General features: G+C 47.3%; 1 protein-coding gene across 1 annotated transcript; it reads right to left on the minus strand.

The window, feature by feature from the left end:
• Positions 1-326: 326 nt before the first annotated feature.
• On the minus strand, positions 327-19,748 carry CUNH20orf96 (chromosome unknown C20orf96 homolog). The gene is made up of 11 exons (XM_007446879.1): positions 19,729-19,748; positions 19,395-19,443; positions 18,706-18,823; positions 11,195-11,307; positions 6,546-6,704; positions 5,970-6,063; positions 4,900-5,057; positions 4,718-4,819; positions 4,471-4,557; positions 3,622-3,740; positions 327-387 (listed from the first exon to the last, which is right to left on the minus strand). Exons 1-11 carry the CDS (start codon positions 19,746-19,748, stop codon positions 327-329), a joined length of 1,080 nt encoding a protein of 359 aa, XP_007446941.1.
• Between the last annotated feature and the right edge of the window lie 1,660 nt (positions 19,749-21,408).

Genomic DNA, 21,408 nt, shown 5'->3' on the forward strand with positions numbered 1-21,408 from the left:
CAAAATCCACTCCTACCTAGGCTTCTCAGGAAGCCCCAGGCACTGGCAAAGGGCAAAGCCAGCTTTATTGGTAAAAAAGACTTGACTAGGAATTCCTACCTGGCTCAAGTAGCAGCACCAACCAAAAGAATGGAGGGAGGGGGGACACAGGAAGCGGAAAGAAAAAAGCAGCAGCAAGGAAGGAAAGGACGGAGGGAGGGAGTATGAGGAAGGAAGGAACTGCAGACCAGGGTCTGCATGGGGACGTGGGCTTGGAAGGAGAGAACTCAAGGCTCTGGGTGTGGGGAAGAGACCAGGGAGGGAGGGGTGGCCCATGGCCCCGCCATCTAGAAGGGCAGCAGCTCTTCCACAGGGATGTTGAGGATGATGTCCACGTTAGGGGTGCACCTGGTAGGAAACAGCAAAGAGGGGTGTGAGACACCAAGCAGGGGTGCCAGAGCTGCAGGTAGGGGAGCACGGCCTCAGAGGAACATAACCTGTGACCTTACAGCAAACATACACACACACGCATGCACGCACGCGCGCGCGCGCGCACACACACACACACACACACACACACACGTCAAAATGGAAAAGGAACTGGTTTGGCAGGACTCATGTTGCCCCACAGAGCTCTGAGGCCAAGAGGAAACAAGAGCTCAGCTCTGAAGTGCTGGGGCCCCTCAGGACGAGCGCTCTCTCTGGAGTCAGGATGACTGGTTTGCAAGCCTAACTCTGTGTCACCTTGAGCACACTGCCTCTCCCCTCTGAGCCCCCCTGGACTTCACTGGGCACCTATGAAACAAGCACTCACTATGTGACAGACCCCAGGTGAGCCTCGTTTCCTCATCTGTCAAGTGGGGAGGGTCCACCTTCAGTCACTGATGGGAAGATTAAATGAGACCGTGCCAGCATGTAATAAGTGCTCAGTGAATAACAGGCATTATTCTTTCCATAAAAGTAGCAAGAGCGGTGGGTTCCCATCTGCACTATTTTCCCATCTCAGTGACCAGCACGAACATTTACAAGGCTCCAGGATTACATTCTCCCTCCCAATTCTCTCACCCACTCTCATGGTACATACTGACGCACGCTGAAGGATTTAGACGTGAAATGTCAGGATGTCTGCAATTTACAACATTTCAGAAGAAAGAAAAAGGAAGAAATGAAGATGAAGCCAATATGGCAAAAATATAACTATTTCTAAATCTAGATGGGTAACTGGGTATTCATTATAATACTCTCTCGACTTTTCTGTATATTTGAAATTGTTCAAAATAATAGTAAAAAAAGAAAATGCATCTCTGTACTGGCAATGGCCAAATTTCCATCTCCAGTCAATATCTGTCTTCTGATATCTACACTCGTACCCCAAACTGCCTACCTGACAGCTCCACGCTGAGGTCTCTGTAAATTAAACTCAGTGTCCCAGTCAACTGCTGACTGACCTGCGTAAGCATCCTTCACCGACCCCCGGCCCCAGCCTTCCCCGTCTCTGGATCTGGCACCACTACCCACCCTGTTACAAAAGCCAGAAACCCAGGGGTCATTCTTGACACCTCCCTGTCCTTGACTTCCCACATCCAAATATCACCAAGGCCTATGGGTTTACCTTCTCCAATTGTTCTCCACTCCATCCATCTCTCCTCTCTGTTCTGCCACCCACCCTGGCCAAGCCACTCCCGACCCCCCGCTACACACACACACACACACACACACACACACACACACACACACACACACACACACACACACACACACACGACTGCCGTCACACCCAACCAGACTCCCAGCACCTCCTCGGGCCCCTCTCCAATATCTTCTCCACCCTCTTTTCAAAGTGACTCTTCTTGGAATGCAAATCTGATGTCACCACTCAGCTTACAATTTCTTTGCTTTCAGGGTCAAGTATCAAGCTCTTCCCTCCGGGCCCTGCGTGGAGGTTCCTAGGGGCTGAGCTGTCCTGCTTCCTCCCCGTTACTCTCCCCACCACTCTGCATTCCAGCCTCATTCAGCCCCTGGTAAACGTCAAGTTCCCTCCTACCACACATGCTCCACAGCCTCACTGCTCGGCTTGTGATCCAGGGACTGGCAGCGTCAGCCTCACCCAGGAGCTTCTCAGAAATGCTGACTCCTTAGCCCCACTCCAGACCTACCGGTTCAGCGTCTGCATTGTAACGAGATCTCTAGGTGATTCCCGTGCACATTCTGGCTGGAGCAGCTCTGCCTAGGGATGCGCCAGTCCCGCATCCTAGGAGGAGAAAGCGTCTTCCCATTCCTGGTGCCTGCCTGCCCGTGGGAGGGCACCAGCAGGCATACTGCTCCTGGCCTCTCTTTACTCACTCTGCCCCTGGAAAGGGGTACAACGACCTGAGCAGTGAGTCTGGAGAACGGGGTGGGGCATGGGTGGCCCTGCTGTCCCCTCTCAGCAACGAGCAGCCTCTGCAAGAACCACACACTCCTCTGCTCCAGCACAGCTGACCAAGGAGCTCGATTTGCCTAATTCTGGGTTCAGTATTCAGAAGCCAACATATCTGGAGACAGAAGCTGTTGATACATTCTCTGAAATCAGCTTTATCAGAATAAAAGTGAGAGTCTGGCCCATGTCTGCCTTGCCCCTTTCGGTCTTATTTCAATGTGTTCAGAGCTCAGATAAGGACGACGGTGCCTACTCACCACACTCCCAAGACGCCAGCACCACCACCTGGAAATGTTCTTCCTTCAGTTCCCCCTTCAGCCCCTTTTGCCCAGTGAACTTTTACGCATCATCCTTCAGACCTTGGTTTAAACTGTCACATTCTCAGGGAAACCTCTCTTGACCCTCCGGACTCCTCTCTGTCCGGGCTACGCTCTGCCAGCGCCACACCTATACCTCTGCTTCAGCAGCTCTGGGGTCAGTTGCCACGGGACATCTGTCGGTGGCTCGTTCTCGATTACTGTCTGGTCCCCTCCCTGGCTCCATGGTGGCAGAGCCAAGGGTTGCTTGCACTCACAGTGCCTGGCACTCCATAGGCACATCATAAATTTGACTTTTTAAGGAAAATAAGAGGAGAATGAAGAATAGGAGGTAGAGGAGGAGGAAGGAAAGGGAGAGGAAGAGAAGGAGATAGACACAGACGCTAAGAAGAAAAATAATTTGCAGGTGGTAAGATCTGCCCCACCTAGAGAGGCGTGGCCTGGTGGGATCCTCACCCTCAGACCCAGAGGGCCTGACCCAAGGGAGGGCAGGCAGAGAACTGGTTTTGGAAGGAGGGAAGTCCTTCCTTTGGGGCCCAGAATTCTGCCCCACGGAGAGAACACCCTTCTCTCCCTGCAGTGTGCCTTCCAGGCCATTCGTCTCTGGAGCCGACCACCCCACTCAACACTGTCTTCCTGAATACCCCAGGAGCTTAGGGGCGTACCCACTTGGTTGAAACGTGGAATGTGGAATTGGAAGGGTCCAGAGAGATTACCTAGCTCAGACTGCTGGGCAGAGATGGGACACTAAGGCCCAAAGATGGGAAAGGTCACATCTGCTACACAGTCAGGGGCAGAGCCAAGGCAAAAACCCAGCCTCCTGCCTCCTCCACCAGGCTGCCTTCCCCGAGAACAGAGAGCCAGAGCGTGGCTAGTTTAAGCGGTAGCTACACAAGGATCACATACTTGGGTCTCCGAAGCAGAATGTCCGCAAATACAGTCTCTCGGGTTTCCCAGATCTGAAACTGGAGCTGTTCCATCTCAGCCCTTAATATGGGTATTTCCTCCTCAAAATGGTCTATAAACTGAGGAGAGCAGGGGCAAGTGAGAAACGAAACATTCCCCAACCAAAGGGAGAACAGGGCAAAATGAACAAGGATTATTCCTCATCCGTCTACAGAAATGGTCTCTGGGCTTTGTCACTTTTGTCACTGGGACGCCTGGACTCCAGACGGGGGTCCTCGCTGTGCAGGGCAGGGCTGGCTCACAAGTTACCGACGATGTTTGATGGTTCCGGTTAAGGGTGAGGGGATCGTGGAGAATGGAGACAGGTTGCAAATGGGTGGCAGCGCTTGACAGTGAGAATTAACAGGGGCTGGTGGAGATGATGAAGGCCATTCACTCGGATAACTGATGAAGGTGCAAGATAACGAAAATTGCCGCGAGAGGGTGGTGATGGTGGATTTCATTAACACTGGTCATGAGTGATGGTCAATGACAAGAATTAAAGAGGTGAAGACCAGGGCTGGGTAGTGAAATTAAAGTGATGGTCCTGTGGTGATGCTTGGCGATGTTGCTGATGGGTCATGGCTGGTGGTGTTGGTTAATGAGGCATACCCTAGGCCAGCACGAATCCCCTTCTCAGATGAATGATGACAAGTGGCATTAATGGCACTGCCAAGGAGGAAGGCTAACACCAGAGTCAGAGACCTCATGAGTGCCACATCAGGACAAGCCTGACTCCCACAGGTCCTGGGGACCACCCACCCTCCTGCTCTAGCACAGGGGTGACGACCACCTTTGCTGCCCACTCACTTCTCGGAACTTGTCCATGTATTTCAGTATGAGCCGGCTATTCCAAGTCTTCTGTAGGAGCGCTTCCTGATGAGCATGCTGGATTTTCTGCAGAGGAAGGAGAGGTCTGGCCCCCAAGTCTGGTCCCAGGGGCTACCATGCACTGGGTAGCATGGTGGGTGTCGGGGGGGTCTGGAGGCAGAGGACAGGGAAAAAAGCAGGGCTGGGGGCAGGACCTGGAAACCTGCCACAGTGGCTGGCTACTCACCACCACCAGAGACCTCAGTAGGTTCTTTTTCTTATTCTGAATCTGGTTGGACATAGATGCCAGGACCATTCTGCACATCTCACTGAGGTCATCCAGCTCATCCTGGGGGTCAGCAGGAGGGTGTTGGCCACCAGCCCTGCCTCCCACATGGTCTGGCGAGGCAAGGCCATGGGCTCACCTACCTGCTGGCTGTCCTTCACCTGCTGCAGCTGGCGCACAAGGTTGGCAACCTGGACCGACTTGATGGGATACTCACGGTCCATGTAAGTGCTCACGAAGCTCACTTTCTTGTGGACCTTCTCGATCTTGGCATCCAGCTGCTCCACCTGCTGCTCCAGGTCTGAAGAGATCAGGAAGGACAGAAGGCAGGATCCTCCCTCAAGAACCCCTCTGGGGAGACCCAAGAGGCAAAGCGCTCCTTGACCAATGAACTGGGGTCTGGGCTGAAGCAAGTTCACACAAGGCTGGGAGGTGGTGGACAGTTAAGCCCCTAGAGAGCTCTTTACCTTCACAGGAGAAGAGGCAGTACTGGGTAGGAAAGAAACTATCCCAGTGCAAGATCCCTAGGCAAGCCCCGGCTCTGCCACCGACACTGCATGACCCTCACCAAGACCTTCCCTCTCTGGACCTCAGTCTCCTCATACACACGCTCCCCAGGCAATGAGCCCAGTGAAATGGGGCAACACTGGCTCCCAAGACATGACCAGGGCAGGATTAAGACAGTCTATCCTGCCACCCTCCATGGAGGGGATCCCCAGCGTCTGAGGCTGCCTGACACACCGCCCCTCCCCTCAGAAGGCTTCTAGTCTGCCCAGGGGAAAGAAACCACAGGCTCAGCAGGTCTGTGGCCAGTGACCTGTTCCAGCCACTGACTCCCAGAGGGACCCTGGCAAGAAAGAGGGAGGCTGGGATTGGATGCTGGCTCCTAGCTGTATAACCTTCAACAGCCTCCTTCACTTCCCTTACCCTCAGTTGCCTCATCTGTAAAATGGGAGAAAAGAAAAACTTCCCTGCCTTACAGGTAGTCGGAAGGACGGAGAGTGAGCCCATAAAAACAAAGCACGTAGGGCCCGCAAGCACTAAGTGCTTGATAAGTAAGCTGTCAGCTGTGCATCTTAGCAGTCGCATGGGCCTCAGAAGGGAGGCGATGGGCCTGATGGTTTCCGAAAGGGAGGTGCGAGGGGAATGCCCAGCAGCTGGCCTCCACAGAGGGCCAGGCGAGGGTCAGGGAGGCAGCCCCAGGGATTCTTACTGTGTATCTTGGATTCCTCCTTCTCCTCCCATTCCCGAAGCTCACACTTCATCTGGTGCAGCTTCATCTTGTTTGAGTAGATGTCAGCGATGGTCTGTGGGAGTGGGGGCGGGGAGGGGGGGTCAGCTCACCCTAAGCCTCCACTGGTGCGGCCAAAGCGCGGACTGTCAGAGGACTCAGCACTTCCTCAGAGGAGCCTCCAAACCCAACCCCACACATACTGCGTGCCAGGCACAACTCCTCTTCGGGGTGGGTGCTGTTGTGCCCCAGTTTTACAGGGCTCAGAGGTTAACTCAAAGTCTTCCGGCTAATAAGTGCTGATGGGGATGAGTCCCCAACCCCCGCCACCCCCAGTCTGATTCCAAAGCCCAGGTAGGTGGGCGGGCGGGGGGGCGGGATTGGGGGCGGAGTGTGTAAGAGATGTATCCTCCCCATGGAGGAAGCAGCTTGCGCAACGGGCCGGGAGAGGCCGGGAGAAAGCAGGAGAGGGCGCCCAAGCGCTCAGGAGGGCGGCGTCGCGGGCTGGACCGCAACGCAGGGCAGAGGCAGGGGTGCGGGGCCTCGGTGGGGGCTCACCGTGAAGACGTCCTCCTGCTGCAGCATCACCCGCACTTTCAGGGCCGAGCTGTCGTCCGTGTCCTGCATGGTCTTGATCAGTTGCCCACAGAGCTTGGTGAGGAAGTCCTCGTGGTTGCAGAGCTCCTGGTGCGCGGTTCGCCGGTTCCTGAGCATCGTCTGCAAGCGGAGGAACAGGGAAGGGGGGCAGTGTTCCGTGATGCGCGGAGCTGGCCGGAACCTCCGGGAGCCTAGGGACCACTTCCCTCCCGCCGCAATCCGCCCCCTTGTGGCCTCGACTGGTAAATGCCACCCGAGCTGGGCGGCGGTTCCCCATTGTCTGCGGGTCAGAGCACCTTGAATTATTTCATCCTTTCTGAAACACCCATTTTCCCATAATTTTACACTCTGAGGTGGGGATATATCTTACAGTTGGTGGCGCGTTACAGTCTAATTGACAAATATTTTATTAGTGGGTAATTAAGATAAAGGTACACCTTATTATCAATGGCTTCTTAGTATCGATGAACTATATAGTACTAGCAATGATAGAAAACGCCCAAGTAGGAAAGAAGATAGCCGAGGAGACGGGCCTTGTCTGCAGAAGAAGCAGGAGAGGCAGAGTGGATGATAATCGCTACCATTTCTCATCAGGCAGCTGAGCTGAGTGAGGATTGTTTCACACAACAACCCCTGGGAAAAGAATGAGCCTCTAAGGGATTGAGGGACTTGCCTAAGGGCCCCCAAGCAGGTACACATAACCTACAATAATAATAACAACAAGAACAATTGCTGAGGGCGCCTCACTCAGCAGGCGGCTCAGGGTATCAGCTTACCCTCCAACAGCCCTATGTTCCCCAGCTCTATTTTATTGACAGGTGGATGTTCAGGCAGGTTATGTGACTGCCCCAAAGTTGCAGTAGTGGCACCAGAACTCGAAAGGCAGCCTCCTGACTCCCCTTTCCACTACGCTAAGATGAGGAACTGAGTGGGCCTAAGGCTGCAAGGCGGGCTGAACCTCACAGTGATCAAGACTTGGATGTTAGGCCTCGACACACCTTGGTTCAAATGCCAGCTCTGCCACTTCCCACCTAAGGGAACCTGGGCACGTTAGTTAGCCTCCCAGAACCCTGCTACACTCATTCCGTATGTTAGGAAACTAATACCGGCTTCAGAGAGCTGCTGCTATAAAAAACAGATGAGGTAATATTCACAATCAAGCCGCTTAGTGGCGCGCCTCACACACTCAGTGACGAGTCCTCACCCTCTCCACCTCCGCCAGGCTATGTGCTCTCTTCTTTATTCCTTCTGTTCTTCATTTCTCTGTCCTTTGCTAGAAACCACCTCTTCCTAGCCCTCAGCTGCCATAATCCTCACACAATAATGAGTAATAGTGCAAATGCATAGGGTACTTATTGTGAATTCTAAAGTATGCTAAGCACTTCCCATGCACCACCTCACTTGGGACTATTATTTTTGTTTTTGGTTTTGGTTTTTTTTTTGCGGCACGCGGGCCTCTCACTGCTGCGGCCTCTCCCGTTGCGGAGCACAGGCTCCGGACGCGCAGGCTCAGCGGCCATGGCTCACGGGCCCAGCCGCTCCGCGGCACGTGGGATCTTCCCAGACCGGGGCACGAACCCATGTCCCCTGCATCGGCAGGCGGACTCTCAACCACTGCGCCACCAGGGAAGCCCACTTGGGACTATTATTATCCCCACTTTAGAGAAGCAGAACTTGAGGGTCAGAGAGATGCAGTACCTTACCCAAGGTCACACATCGCAGAGCCGTTGTCCTTGAAGTCTGGGCTCCTAGCCACTCCACCATCTTGCCTTCACATCTCCAGACCAAAACATCTCCAAATATGGCCCACAGGGACCAGAAGCATCTTGTGAAAATGCCAGTCTCTGAGTCTCGGGCCCGCTGAGCCCCACTCCCAGGTGATTCTGATAAAGTGTAGAATTAATGACCTCTGCTCTAGAAATGGATCTTCCCTGACCACCAGCTCTAGGGTTGAAACCCTGCTTTGTGCCATCCTGAGGCTTACCCAATTTGTAATTACATAATTACAGTTTGTAATTATGTCTCCCCTTTTCCCAATTTATTTTTCTCCTAGGACTCATCACTACCAAACATAACATGTTTTTCTTATTATCTTGTTTCATGTCTGTCTACTCAACTAGAATTTTACAGCCAGGAGGGCAGGGGCTTTGGTTGTTTTGTCACAGCTGTATGTATCTCCAGCACACAGGACAGTGCCTGGAGCTCCATAAGCATGGGTTGAATAAACTGATGAGTACTATTCTTTGGGGGCTTTAATTCATTTATTATGTGTCTCCCCACTAAAGTATAAGCTCCATCATAGCACAAATTCTAAGGGCCGTGTTCACGGCTGTGTCCCCAACACCCGGCTTGGTGCCTGGCATATCGTAGGCATTCTCTCAGGAGTTGTTGATCGAATAAGTGACTGTCCTAAGGCTGAGGGGCAGAGTCAGGATCCTACTTCATATCCAAGAACAAACCAACTGAGTCATTTCTGCTCCCCTCCTCTGTTTCCCCCTTGTCCCCACAGCCCGTTCTGCACACAGCAGCAGCAGCCCAAGGACTCCTGTGAAAATCTAAGTCAGATCATTTCCCCACTCTACTCAGGATCCTCCAGGGTCTTCCTGCCTTACTCTATGCAAACACAAAGCCTAATCATGGACTACAGGGCTGTATACAAGCTATGTCCTTCCCCCCACAGCCCACCATCTTTCTTCCTCATCACCTGGCCCATCACTGACCTCACACCGACCTCAGGGCCTTTGCACTTCCAGTTTCTTGGCCTGGAACATTCCCCCTCAGATGTCACCACCTTAGCAGCCTTCCCTGACCACCCTCCTAAAACAGTCATGGCCACTCCATCCTCTGTGCCTCTTTAGCCCCTAACCTTATTTTACACTTCTTCATAGCTCTTACCCTCACTAAACATATTACATTTTTATCTGTCTTACTTATTGTCTGTCTCCCCGAGTAGAATGTGAGCTCCCTAAGGTCAGAGGCCACATCACTGGTGAATCCCCACACCTAGAACAGGGTCTGGCGCATAGTAGGTGCTCAAATATTTGTTGACTAAACAAATGAATGATTACAAGAGACAGTATTAGGAACTGGTTAGGAGCACAACTTTTAGAGCCAATTGTCCAAGCTCATGTTTCAAACAAAAACACATAAACCCTTCTAAAGTCAGGATAAAAATAACATCAGAGGGCTTCCCTGGTGGCGCAGTGGTTGAGAGTCCGCCTGCCAATGCAGGGGACACAGGTTCGTGCCCCGGTCCGGGAAGATCCCACATGCCACGGAGCAGCTGCGCCCGTGAGCCATGGCCGCTGAGCCTGCGCGTCCAGAGCCTGTGCTCCACAACGGGAGAGGCCACAGCAGCGAGAGGCCTGCGTACCACAAAATAAATAAATAAATAACATCAGAAATATGAGTTCCTACTTTACGAATGCAGGGCTGCCTCTAAACCATTTTTGCAAAATTGAAGGTTAAAGGAAAAAAAGGTTTCAAGGCAAATACATTTTTCCCTATTTCTTTATATAATAGTCATTGTTCATTGACTCATCACATTAAAAACTTTCCTGAAGAAGTTAAGAATTCTTCTATAGTATTTTGTAGCATTTATAGTATTTTGTAGTATTTATAGTATTTTGTAGTATTTATAGTATTTTGTAGTATTTATAGTATTTTGTAGTATTTATAGTATTTGGTATTTTACTTTCTCCTATGGACACAAAAGCCCCCTCTTCTTCTAGTCATTTCAAACACTTTGAAACAATGTTCAGAAGCCATAAAAAAACAATGGATGGTAAGAAAATCAATTATCAAAAGTTCTATTAGTTGATGTGAAAATTTTTAATAGTAAGCTCCTAAGCCTTGCTTTAAGATGCACTGTATTCCGTGAAAGGCTAATTTACTGGAAATTTTAAAATGAACAAGCCACTAAATTGTGTTCCTAATGCAGTAAAATAAAAAATGATTCTGCTCAGAGGGAGCATAGTCCTGCCAACACATTGATCTTGGACTTCTGGCCTCCAGAACTGTGAGACAATAAATTTCTATTGTTTTAAGTCAAAAAAAAAAAAATTAGTGATTTGTTTCCCTGGGATCCTCCAAAGGTGAACAGCGAGTTGGTTTTATTTGTTCTTTCATAGATGTTCATATATTTCATGTTTTAATGCATTGCAGTCATTAACGTTAAAAAAAAAAAAAAAAGTGATTCTGATCATTTTCCTGAGTCTTAAACACAAAGGCAAGGGACTTCCCTAGTGGTCCAGTGGTTAAGACTCCGTGCTCCCAATGCAGGGCGCGCAGGTTCGATCCCTGGTCAGGGAACTAAGATCCCACATGCCTTGCAGCGTGGCCAAAAAATACAAAAACAAAGGCAAACTGCTGTTTGCCTAACTGGCTTTGACCCCTGGTACTGCATTTTCTAGCTGCGTGGTCTGTGTCATCTCCCTGCACCTCGGTTTCCCCATCTGTAGAAGAGGGATGATGATAAGCGTGCCCACTGGGTTGCTGTGAGGATGAGGGGTCAAGTCAGGCACCCATGAAGTGCTCAGTGCGTGTTTGCTATCACCATCCCCCGCCCCCTGCCCTGGGCCCTGGTGCCTGCGGAAAGATGCTCGTCATACTCTCATTAGTCGGATTTTGGTCTGTGTCTTCCCCGAGTCCAACTTTCCTCTGCGCAGTTCTAGTGGATTCCTCGGCTGGCTTGTCATCCACAAGGTGGGCTTGGATTGCAACCCTAGGGTATAGGAAAGGACAGAGAGAGTGTGAGGGTAGAGGCAGGTCTGGGGTCAGGTCCCAGGGAATGCACCAGCCATGAGAGACCCCAATGCCATCCACTCATGTCCTTATAATGTACGACAGTGAGACTGAGGAATGAAGCTCACATCCATCAGTTAGCTCCCAGGCCCCACTCTGAGCCTTGTTATAAAGGACAGAGAAGCCCAGGAGACTTCCACATACCACAGTGACTGTGGGGTTGAACAGAGGGGAGAAGAGGGGTAGCAGCAGGAGATGGCCAGACATCCCCAACCTCTCCCACCAAGCTGGCCGGTGGCAAGCTCAGAAGGGGTAGGGGTTAATAGCAACAACTAATGAACCAGACAGCCTGGGTTTGAATCTGGATTCTGCCTTCTACTAGCTATATGACCTTGGGCAGGTCACATGACCTCTCCGTCCCTCAGCTTTCCCATCTGTAAAACAGAAATAATCATCATGCCTACCTCACAGAGTTGTAGTGAAATTAAATAAGAAGTTACTATAACGTATTTGGAATAGTGCCTAACCCATATTCGGTGCTAAATATAAATTACTAGCTGTCACTGTTATTACCAATGACCTAAGAATTGGGATCAGGACCACAGCATCATACAAAGGCACAGGAGCCGTGCAAAATGCTAACCAGCTGTCTCCGGAATACCTGTAAAAGCTGTGGTCCTGCCAGATGAGAAGTACACGAAAATAACTCAGATCAGAAGAAGGCATTCGGAGGGCATGTTCTGAGAATCCCTGCTTCCTCTCCACGCATCCTGCGCAGTTAGGAGGCAAATCACACAGATCATCACAAACGCTGCTGCTGCCTTGTCAGCCCCCGCCAACATCTCTGTTGGAGGTGCAACCCAGTTCATTTTTGAAAAATATTATTTCTTTTATGGATCAATATCCTTAATTTAGTATTAAGTGTTGAAGTGACAAAGTAAAATTAGAGTCATTTTGTGTTAAAGTTATGAATTATCTGTATGTATCTGGTATTTAATTGTATTGTTTGAGAGATGGAGTGATTAATAGATTCATTTTGTGGTTCTAATTTAAAATGTGTGAGATTTTGATTTAGATTTGTTTTAAGTTGAAAGGTTTAATACACTCTTATTAAATGTGTATAAATTACAACTTTTAAATGAACATAAGATTATCCATATTTAGAAGTTTATTTATTAGATATACAAGAATTACATTAAATACCCAATGGTTTTGTTAATCAGAACAAGTGAACTTTTTGAAAATGAAAGTGAATATCTTAAATTTTAAAGGTGGCTTAAACGATTTAGGAGAATTTAATTAACCAACTTCCAAAACCCCCTTCACAAGGGTTTTTAAAAATTATAACATTTGTAAGCTGAACTTAAATACTTAGCAAGATTTATCGCTTTAATAAGGAATATTTCTTTTCATTAATGCTGGTAGCCCTGATTTATAATTTTTGTAATTAAACTTTTTATTTTTAAATAAATTCAGATTACATTTACTTAAGAAATAATGCAGAGAAACCCTATGTTCCCTTAACCCAATTTTTCCCGACCGTAACACCTTGCAAAACTAAGTACAATATCACAACCAGAACATTGAAAGACAGAACATTTCCACAACCACAAGGATCTCTTATGCTGCCTTTTATTGCCACACCCACTTCCCTCCCCTTCCATGCTCCCCCTACCTATGTCAATCACTAATCTGTTCTCCATTTCTACGAATTCTGTCATTCCCAGATGGTTATACAAATGGAATCATACAGTATGTCACTTCTGAGATTGGCTTTTCTCACTCAGCATAATTCTCTGGAGATTCATCCAAGTTAGTGAATGTATCAAAAGTTCTTTCCTTCTTCTTGCTGAACAGTACTACATGCTATGGAATGGATGTACCATAGTTTGTTTTTTGTTGTTGTTGTTGTTTGTTTTGGGGTTTTTTTTGCCGTACGCGGGCCTCTCACCGCTGCGGCCTCTCCCGTTGCGAAGCACAGGCTCCGTGACGCCCAGGCCCAGCGGCCACGGCTCACGGGCCCAGCCGCTCCGCGGCATGTGGGACCTTCCCAGAACGGGGCACAAACGCGTGTCCCCTGCGTCGGCAGGCGGACTCTCTACCACTGCGCCACCAGGGAAGCCCACCATAGTTTGCTTAACTACTCACTCATTAAAGGACATCTGGATTGTTTCCAGTTTGGGGATATTATGAATAAGGCTACTCTGGAACTTTCATGCACTTTTGTTTTTTTTCACTTTTTTAAATTTAAGTACAGTTGATTTACAAGTTGTCTTAGTTTCTGGTGTACAGCAAAGTGTTTCAGTTTTATATATATATATACACTTTTCATATTCTTTTCCATTATAGTTTATTACAAGATATAGAATATAGTTCCCTATGGTATACAGTAGGACCTTGTTGTTTATATATAGTAGTTTGTATCTGCTAATCCCAAACTTCTAATTTATCTCTACACCCACCTTTCCCCTTTGGTAACCATAAGTTTGTTTTCTATGTCTGTGAGTCTTCTGTTTTGTAAATAAGTTCATTTGTATCATATTTTAGGTTCCACATATAAATGATATCATACGATATTTGTCTTTCTGATTCACTTCACTTAGTATGGTAAACTCTAGGTCCACCCATGTTGCTGCAAATGGCATTATTTCATTCTTTTTTATGGCTGTGTAGTATTCCTGTGTGTGTGTGTGTCTGTGTCTGTGTGTGTATACACACCACATCGTCTTTTTTTTTTTGAACATCTTTATTGGAGTATAATTGCTTTACAGTGGTGTGTTAGTTTCTGCTGTATAACAAAGTGAATCAGCTATACATATGCATATATCCCCATATCTCCTCCCTCTTGCGTCTCCCTCCCACCCTCCCTATCCCACCCTTCTAGGTGGTCACGAAGCACCAAGCTGCTCTCCCTGTGCTATGTGGCTGCTTCCCATTAGCTATGTATTTTACATTTGGTAGTGTACATATGTCCATGCCACTCTCTGTTTGTCCCAGCTTACCCTTCCCCCTCCCAGTGTCAAGTCCATTTTCGACATCTGCATCTTTATTCCTGTCCTGCCCCTAGGTTTTTCAGAACCTTTATTTTTTTATAGATTCCATATATATGTGTTAGCATACGGTATTTGTTTTTCTCTTTCTGTCTTACTTCACTCTGTATGACAGACTCTAGGTCCATCCACCTCACTACAAATAACTCAATTTCGTTTCTTTTTATGGCTGAGTATTATTCCATTGTATATATGCACCACATCTTCTTTATCCATTCATCTGTCGATGGATACTTAGGTTGCTTCCATGTCCTGGCTATTGTAAATAGAGCTGCAATGAACATTGTGGAACATGACTCTTTTTGAATTATGGTTTTCTCAGGGTATATGCCCAGTAGTAGGATTGCTGGGTCGTATGGTAGTTCTATTTTTAGTTTTTTAAGGAACCTCCATACTGTTCTCCATAGTGGCTCTATCAATTTACATTTCCCGCAACAGTGCAAGAGGGTTCCCTTTTCTCCACACCTTCTCCAGCATTTATTGTTTGTAGATTTTTTGACGATGGCCATTCCGACTGGTGTGAGGTGATTCCTCATTGTAGTTTTGATTTGCATTTCTCTAATGATTAGTGATGTTGAGCATTCTTTCATGTGTTTGTTGGCAGTCTGTATATCTTCTTTGGAGAAATGTCTGTTTAGGTCTTCTGCCCATTTTTGGATTGGGTTGTTTGTTTTTTTGATATTGAGCTGCATAAGCTGCTTGTAAATTTTGGAGATTAATCCTTTGTCAGTTGCTTCATTTGCAAATATTTTCTCCCATTCTGAGGGTTGTCTTTTCATCTTGTTTATGGTTTCCTTTGCTGTGCAAAAGCTTTTAAGTTTCATTAGGTCCCATTTGTTTATTTTTGTTTTTATTTCCATTTCTCTAGGAGGTGGGTCAAAAAGGATCTTGCTGTGATTTATGTCATAGAGTGTTCTGCCTATGTTTTCCTCTAAGAGTTTGATAGTGTCTGGCCTTACATTTAGGTCTTTAATCCATTTTGAGTTTATTTTTGTGTATGGTGTTAGGGAGTGTTCTAATTTCATTCTTTTACATGTAGCTGTCCAGTTTTCCCAGCACCACTTATTGAAGAGGCTGTCTTTTCTCCATTGTATATTCTTGCCTCCTTTATCAAAGATAAGGTGACCATATGTGCGTGGGTTTATCTCTGGGCTTTCTATCCTGTTCCATTGATCTATATTTCTGTTTTTGTGCCAGTACCATACTGTCTTGATTACTGTAGCTTTGTAGTATAGTCTGAAGTCAAAGAGCCTGATTCCTCCAACTCCATTTTTATTTCTTAAGATTGCTTTACTATTCGGGGTCTTTTGTGTTTCCATACAAATTGTGAAATTTTTTGTTCTAGTTCTGTGAAAAATGCCATTCGTAGTTTGATAGGGATTGCATTGAACCTGTAGATTGCCTTGGGTAGTATAGTCATTTTCACAATGTTGATTCTTCCATCCAAGAACATGGTATATCCCTCCATCTGTTTGTATCATCTTTAATTTCTTTCATCAGTGTCTTATAGTTTTCTGCATATGGGTCTTTTGTCTCCTTAGGTAGGTTTATTCCTACCTAAGGTATTTTATCCTTTTGGATATGCTCTTGCACTGGTTTTTGTGTGACCATAAGTTTCACGTCTCTGGGACAAATGCCCAAGAGTGCAAATGTGCGTTTAGTTTCATAGGAAACTGCCATATTCTTTTCCAGAATGGCGGCTCCATTTCACATACCCACAAGCAATGTATGCATGACCCAGTTTCTCCTCGTTGTCAACATTTGGTGTTACTATTTTTCATTTTACCCATTCTGATAGGTGTGCAGTGACACCTCACTGTGGTTTAATTTGCATAGCCCTAACGGATAATGATGTTGAACATCTTTTCATGTGCTTATTTACCATGTGTATTTCCTCTTTGGGTGAAATGCCTCTTCATGTCTTTTGCCCATTTTCTAACTGAATTGTTTTTCTAGTGAGTGTTGATGGTTCCCAATATAGTCTACAAAGCAGTCCTTTGTCAGGTATGTGGTTTGCAACCATTTTCTCCAAGTCTGTAGCTTGTCTTTTCATACTCTTAACAGAGTCTTTAAAAGAACAAAAGTCTTAAATTTTGATGAAGTCCAACTTGTCAATTTATTTCATTTTTCTTTTATGGATCCAGCTATTTGTGTAAAGTCAAAGAACTCTTCACTTGGCTATCAGTCCCAAAGATTTTTCTCTCCTATGTTTTTTTCTAAAAGTTTTACTGTTTTACATTTATTTTTTACTTCATTTCTCCACTGGTTGACTGTTGAGTCCTGGAGCCAAACTGCCAAATATCACAACCTGGATGTGCCCCTCCTACCTGTGGCCTTGGGAGTTACACCTGTCTGTGCCTCAGCTTCCTCATCTGTAAGAGGAGGTGATAACAACAGCACTCACCTCATGGGGTTGTTGGGAAGATTAAATGAAGTGATAGGTGTAAAGTGTTGAGAACAGTATCTAGCACATAGTAAGTGCTTGGGATATGGTAACTGCTCTTGTTCTGTTTGTGGGTGTGTCTGTTACATACCTCACCGCTTCCCCAGTGAAAGAAAAGGGCAAGAGTTTCCTTGTAGATGCTGTTTGAATAGGGTCTAGGACCAAAGACAAAAATTCTGTCACTACCACCAGGCCTTGGGCTTCCCTGGTGGCGCAGTGGTTGAGAGTCCGCCTGCCGATGCAGGGGACACGGGTTCGTGCCCCGTTCTGGGAAGGTCCCACATGCCACGGAGCGGCTGGGCCCGTGAGCCATGGTCGCTGAGGCTGCGCGTCCGGAGCCTGTGCTCTGCAATGGGAGAGGCCACAACAGTGAGAGGCCCACGTACGGCAAAAAACAAAAAACAAAAACTACCACCAGGGCTTGTGCTCATCACTTTATATCAATGACTCTCAACAGGGGTGTTTTAGATATATTGGCAGGCGGGGATCTGTGGGTTCTCATTGGGGGCCCAACTGGCATCTATAGGTGGGGGCCATGGACACGAGATATCCCCCAGAACAGGACAACCCCATAGAACATAGAATTCTCCTGTCCTGCATAACTCTCCTAAGTCCTACTAGATATGACATAGGTAAAACCCCTATTTATAACAATCTGACCCCAGAACCTGACTCTGTTTTACATATAGCCACAAAGAATATTTTTCAGGGTTTTACTATAATGCTGAATTTTCCAAGAAAGCAGCTACAATCAAGGGAAGATTGTGCTTTTTTTGTTTAGAACTTTACCAAGAGATGGGCACCACTTTGGAAATCACAGTTGCAATGAAAAATCCCTCTTGGTATTTTGAGTCCCTGATTTCCCACAGTGTGTCACTCTGCATTTGCAACTGTTATGTTCACCATGACTCCACATCTATGAGTAAGCTTCTGATGACTTTCTAATGTCTTCTAGTGGACTCCATCCTGAGCAGTTACATACTGAAATATACTTTATTTAACTATAAATAACTTTCCATTTCCTTTACAGTTAGGGTATTAAATTAATATTTAAAAATTATATATGTAGGTAGGTTATATTATCTATGAAGTTTATTTCAGGATACTAAAGGAATATTACAAAATATTTGTAATATTTGTCGTTAAAAGGAGTGTTGGGTCTGAATAACAATGCTTTACACAGATCTCATTTAATTCTCACAACAATCCTATCAGGTAAGGATTAGTGTCCTCATTTTACAAATGAGAAAACAAAAACTCATTCATCTCTCTCACTTTCCCAAGAGAGCAGATGGCAGAGCCAAGGTCTGAACCCAAGTCTGCCTGAGCCAAGGCCTCAGAACTCCCCTGGAAGGCATGACAGTGGTGTGGCAGAGATTATCCCAAGTTCACCAAACCCTGTTTTCTTTTCCTCCTGGACACATAGCTGGACTATATTTCCCATCTTCCCTTGTGGTTAAGGGTAGGCATGTGACTGAGTTATGGACACTGGAATATGAGTAGAAGTGATATGTGTCACTTCAAGTCTATGCCCTGAAAAAGAAATACCCACAGGATCATCCATACTCTTGCTCTCTCTCTTCTCTCTCTGCTGGATGCAAAAGTACCCAGCAGAGGACTTCAAGGCCTTAAAAAATGTCATTGCCACAGGGTGAAGGAGCCTAGATCCCTGAACGATCACATGAAAAAGATTACTCCCTCCCCGCTAGATCCACAAGTGTACTTTGACATAAATGAGAAATATGTTTCTGTATTAATACTTGAAATCTGGGGATTGTTTGTTATAGCAGTTAGCCTACCCTGATATAAATGTTGTCACCAAGGGCCAAGAGCATCCACTCCATCCTGTCCCCAACTCCAATAGCACCCAAGTGCCTCTGCCCACCTGGCTGGACGGTAGTCCAGGTCTTCATTTTGCTTTTCTTAGTGTTGACAGTTCGTGGGATTGGAGGCAGAGTAGATGGCTTGGCTTTCTGCTTGGACCGCTGCCATGGAACATAATCCTACCAGACATAACACAAATCAATCACACAACTCATGGGCTCAAATCCCAGCTTACCCCCTTACAGATATCTGTAACCTTGATCAAGTGGATTTACCTCTCTGAGCCTCAATTTTCTCATCTGTAAACTGGATCTAATTATAAAAGCTACCTCCACAGGTTGGTACAAAAATTCCAAAAGATGATATTTGTAAAGCATGTGGTAAGTGTTCCATAAGTGTTAGCTATCACTTTTTCAGCAGCCAGCCATAATTTACTAAGCACATCGGCTGGGAGGTGCTAAGAACTGTGAGAAACAGAAGGCATGGAAAAGACCCAACAGGAAAGCAATCAGAGATAAATAAGAGAGCAGCATAATACACCCTTACATCCTGATAGGTGGTGAGAAAACTGAGCTTCAGAGCCACGCCCCGGGTCCCACAGCAAATGCATCACAGAGCCAGGCCTGGAATTCAGGTTTCTGGATTCTATTGCCCAGGACAGTCACGGCCGTGGGCGTTGAGAGCAAGCTGACTGCAAGCCCAGGGTCAGCAAGCCCCACCCACATACCTTCCCTAGCCCTCCAGACTCACCAGAACCTGGAACTGGGGGTCTGTGGAGCAAATCCCAGCGTGGTTGAGTCTGGAAAGTGTTGGGGCGGGAAAGAACTCCCATCATTCCCAACCCACGGGATGCAAGCAGCAAACGTGAAACTGGCATGGGGTCTCGAAGCCGAAACCTCACCCACTAGGGGACACAAGCCAAGCAGGAGGTGGTGCGCTCGAAGGAGAGGCGGGGCTCGGGAGATAGGGCGGGGGAGAGGGCGGGGTCAAAAGACCTTGGGACAACACCCGGCGAGGACCCATTAGAGATAGGTTGGGCGCAGGCATGCGCGGTCCACAGCCCCTCCATACGCCTTTTACGTACTCGGGAAAGACGCGCGCCATTAGGGGGCAATGGAAGAAGAGTCCGGAGGCCTTGGGGCCCTGGTCTTTTGTGATGCTTATTTGTTCGGCTTCTCCAACTTCCTTGTCTCAGCGTGGGTCGCGCGGTAACCACGGCCACTCAACCTTCCCAGCGAGACCTGCCGCTTTCTTGCCTGTCTTGGTCTCCAAGGAAACGGACGCAGACTACCGAGCGCCTAGAGGAACGAACATCGCAAGGGAAAAAGTAGCTCTCTCCACATTCTTCTCATCGTGGTTTCAAATTCCCCTCAGCTGGCCCAGCCTATCATGCTAAAGAATCAAGTCATATTTCTCCTCTCAGCAAACCTCCATCACTTCCTTCTCCATCCTTACTCTTGGCTAATGACGTTGCTTCCTATTTTACGAGGAAAATCATGGGGCTCAGTAAACTCATAATTTCACATCACTTCATTTACCCACCTACATGCCTCCCTCCTGAGACTATGGGTAAACTGCCTACTGACACCGATTCCTACAATTGAGCAATGAGTCCTGTCCTCACTCATTTTCTCTATGATATTCCCCGGGCAATTCTCCCCGTTTTCTCCATCACCCTTTCCTCTGTATTATTCTCATCGCTTTACCAACATATTTTAATTTCTCCTATTAAAAAAAGTGACCACTTAGCATCCAGCTACCCTCCCGTTTCTGCCTCACTTTACAGCAAAACTTCTAGAGAGGTTTGCCTACTGTTTCCGATTCCTTTCCGCCTGTTCAGTCAGGCTTTCACTCTGCACCTCTCCTCTGGAACTGCCCTTGTCAACACTACCAGTGACCTCCGTTTTGCTAATCCCCACCGTCACCTCTCAGCCCTCATCTTACTCAGCCTGTCTGCAGCATTTGACACAACGGATCACTCCCTCCTTGACACACTTTCTAAACTGGTGTCCAGCAAACCACTCCCTTGTGTTGCTTCCTACCTACTTCTCTTCTCCTTTCCTGGTTTCTCCTTTTCTCCCTTTACTCCCAGGTCGCCCCAGGACTCAGACCGAGCCCTCGCTTTTTCTCTGGCCATTCTCACTACATTTGTGCTCCCTTCCGGTCTTGTGACTTCAGATGCCAACTCTAGATGCCTCCCAGACTCACTTCTCTAGCCTCTCCATTGAATTCCAGACACATACATCCAACTGCCTACTCAACATCTCCACCTGGGCGCCTAAGGGGCAACTCTAACACTGAATATTTCCCCAAAAGCATTCTTCCCCAACTCAAAGTGGCAACTCTCTTTCTGAAGTCATTCTTTTTCATTCTCCACCCCCACTCTCCCGCACCACACGGCATGAGGGATCTTATTTCCCCCCACCAGGGATCAAACATGCTGCCTGCAGCACGGAGCCCTAACCACTGGACCTGGACCTCCAGGGAATTCCCCCGCAGTCATTCTTAACTCATCTTTTGACTCATCCTCATCCCACAACCAAATCTGTCAGCAATACCTTCAAAGTAATCTGGAATAAGACCGCTTACTACTACCACCACCCGTACAAACATATACCCCACTTTCACTCTGGGACTACAGTACCAGCTCCCACCCTTACCCCACTCCAGTTCTCTCTCCACACCCCAGATTTGCTAGATAGAGCACAGATTTTCAAGTGCATTCCAGTTTAAAAAATAAATTGGAAAATCATTAATTAATTAA

This window comes from Lipotes vexillifer, unplaced genomic scaffold (genome assembly GCF_000442215.2).
Source record: "Lipotes vexillifer unplaced genomic scaffold, Lipotes_vexillifer_v1.1 scaffold75, whole genome shotgun sequence".
Classification (NCBI taxonomy): Eukaryota; Metazoa; Chordata; class Mammalia; order Artiodactyla; family Lipotidae; genus Lipotes; species Lipotes vexillifer.

Coding starts and splice junctions, on each gene's coding strand:
- CUNH20orf96 (XM_007446879.1), bottom strand. CDS start 19,748: ATGGCGCGCGTCTTTCCCGA. Junction 11,308..18,705: donor CTGGACTACCGTCCAGCCAG/GTGGGCAGAGGC, acceptor CCTATACCCTAG/GGTTGCAATCCAAGCCCACC. Junction 4,558..4,717: donor TACTGAGGTCTCTGGTGGTG/GTGAGTAGCCAG, acceptor CTTCCTCTGCAG/AAAATCCAGCATGCTCATCA.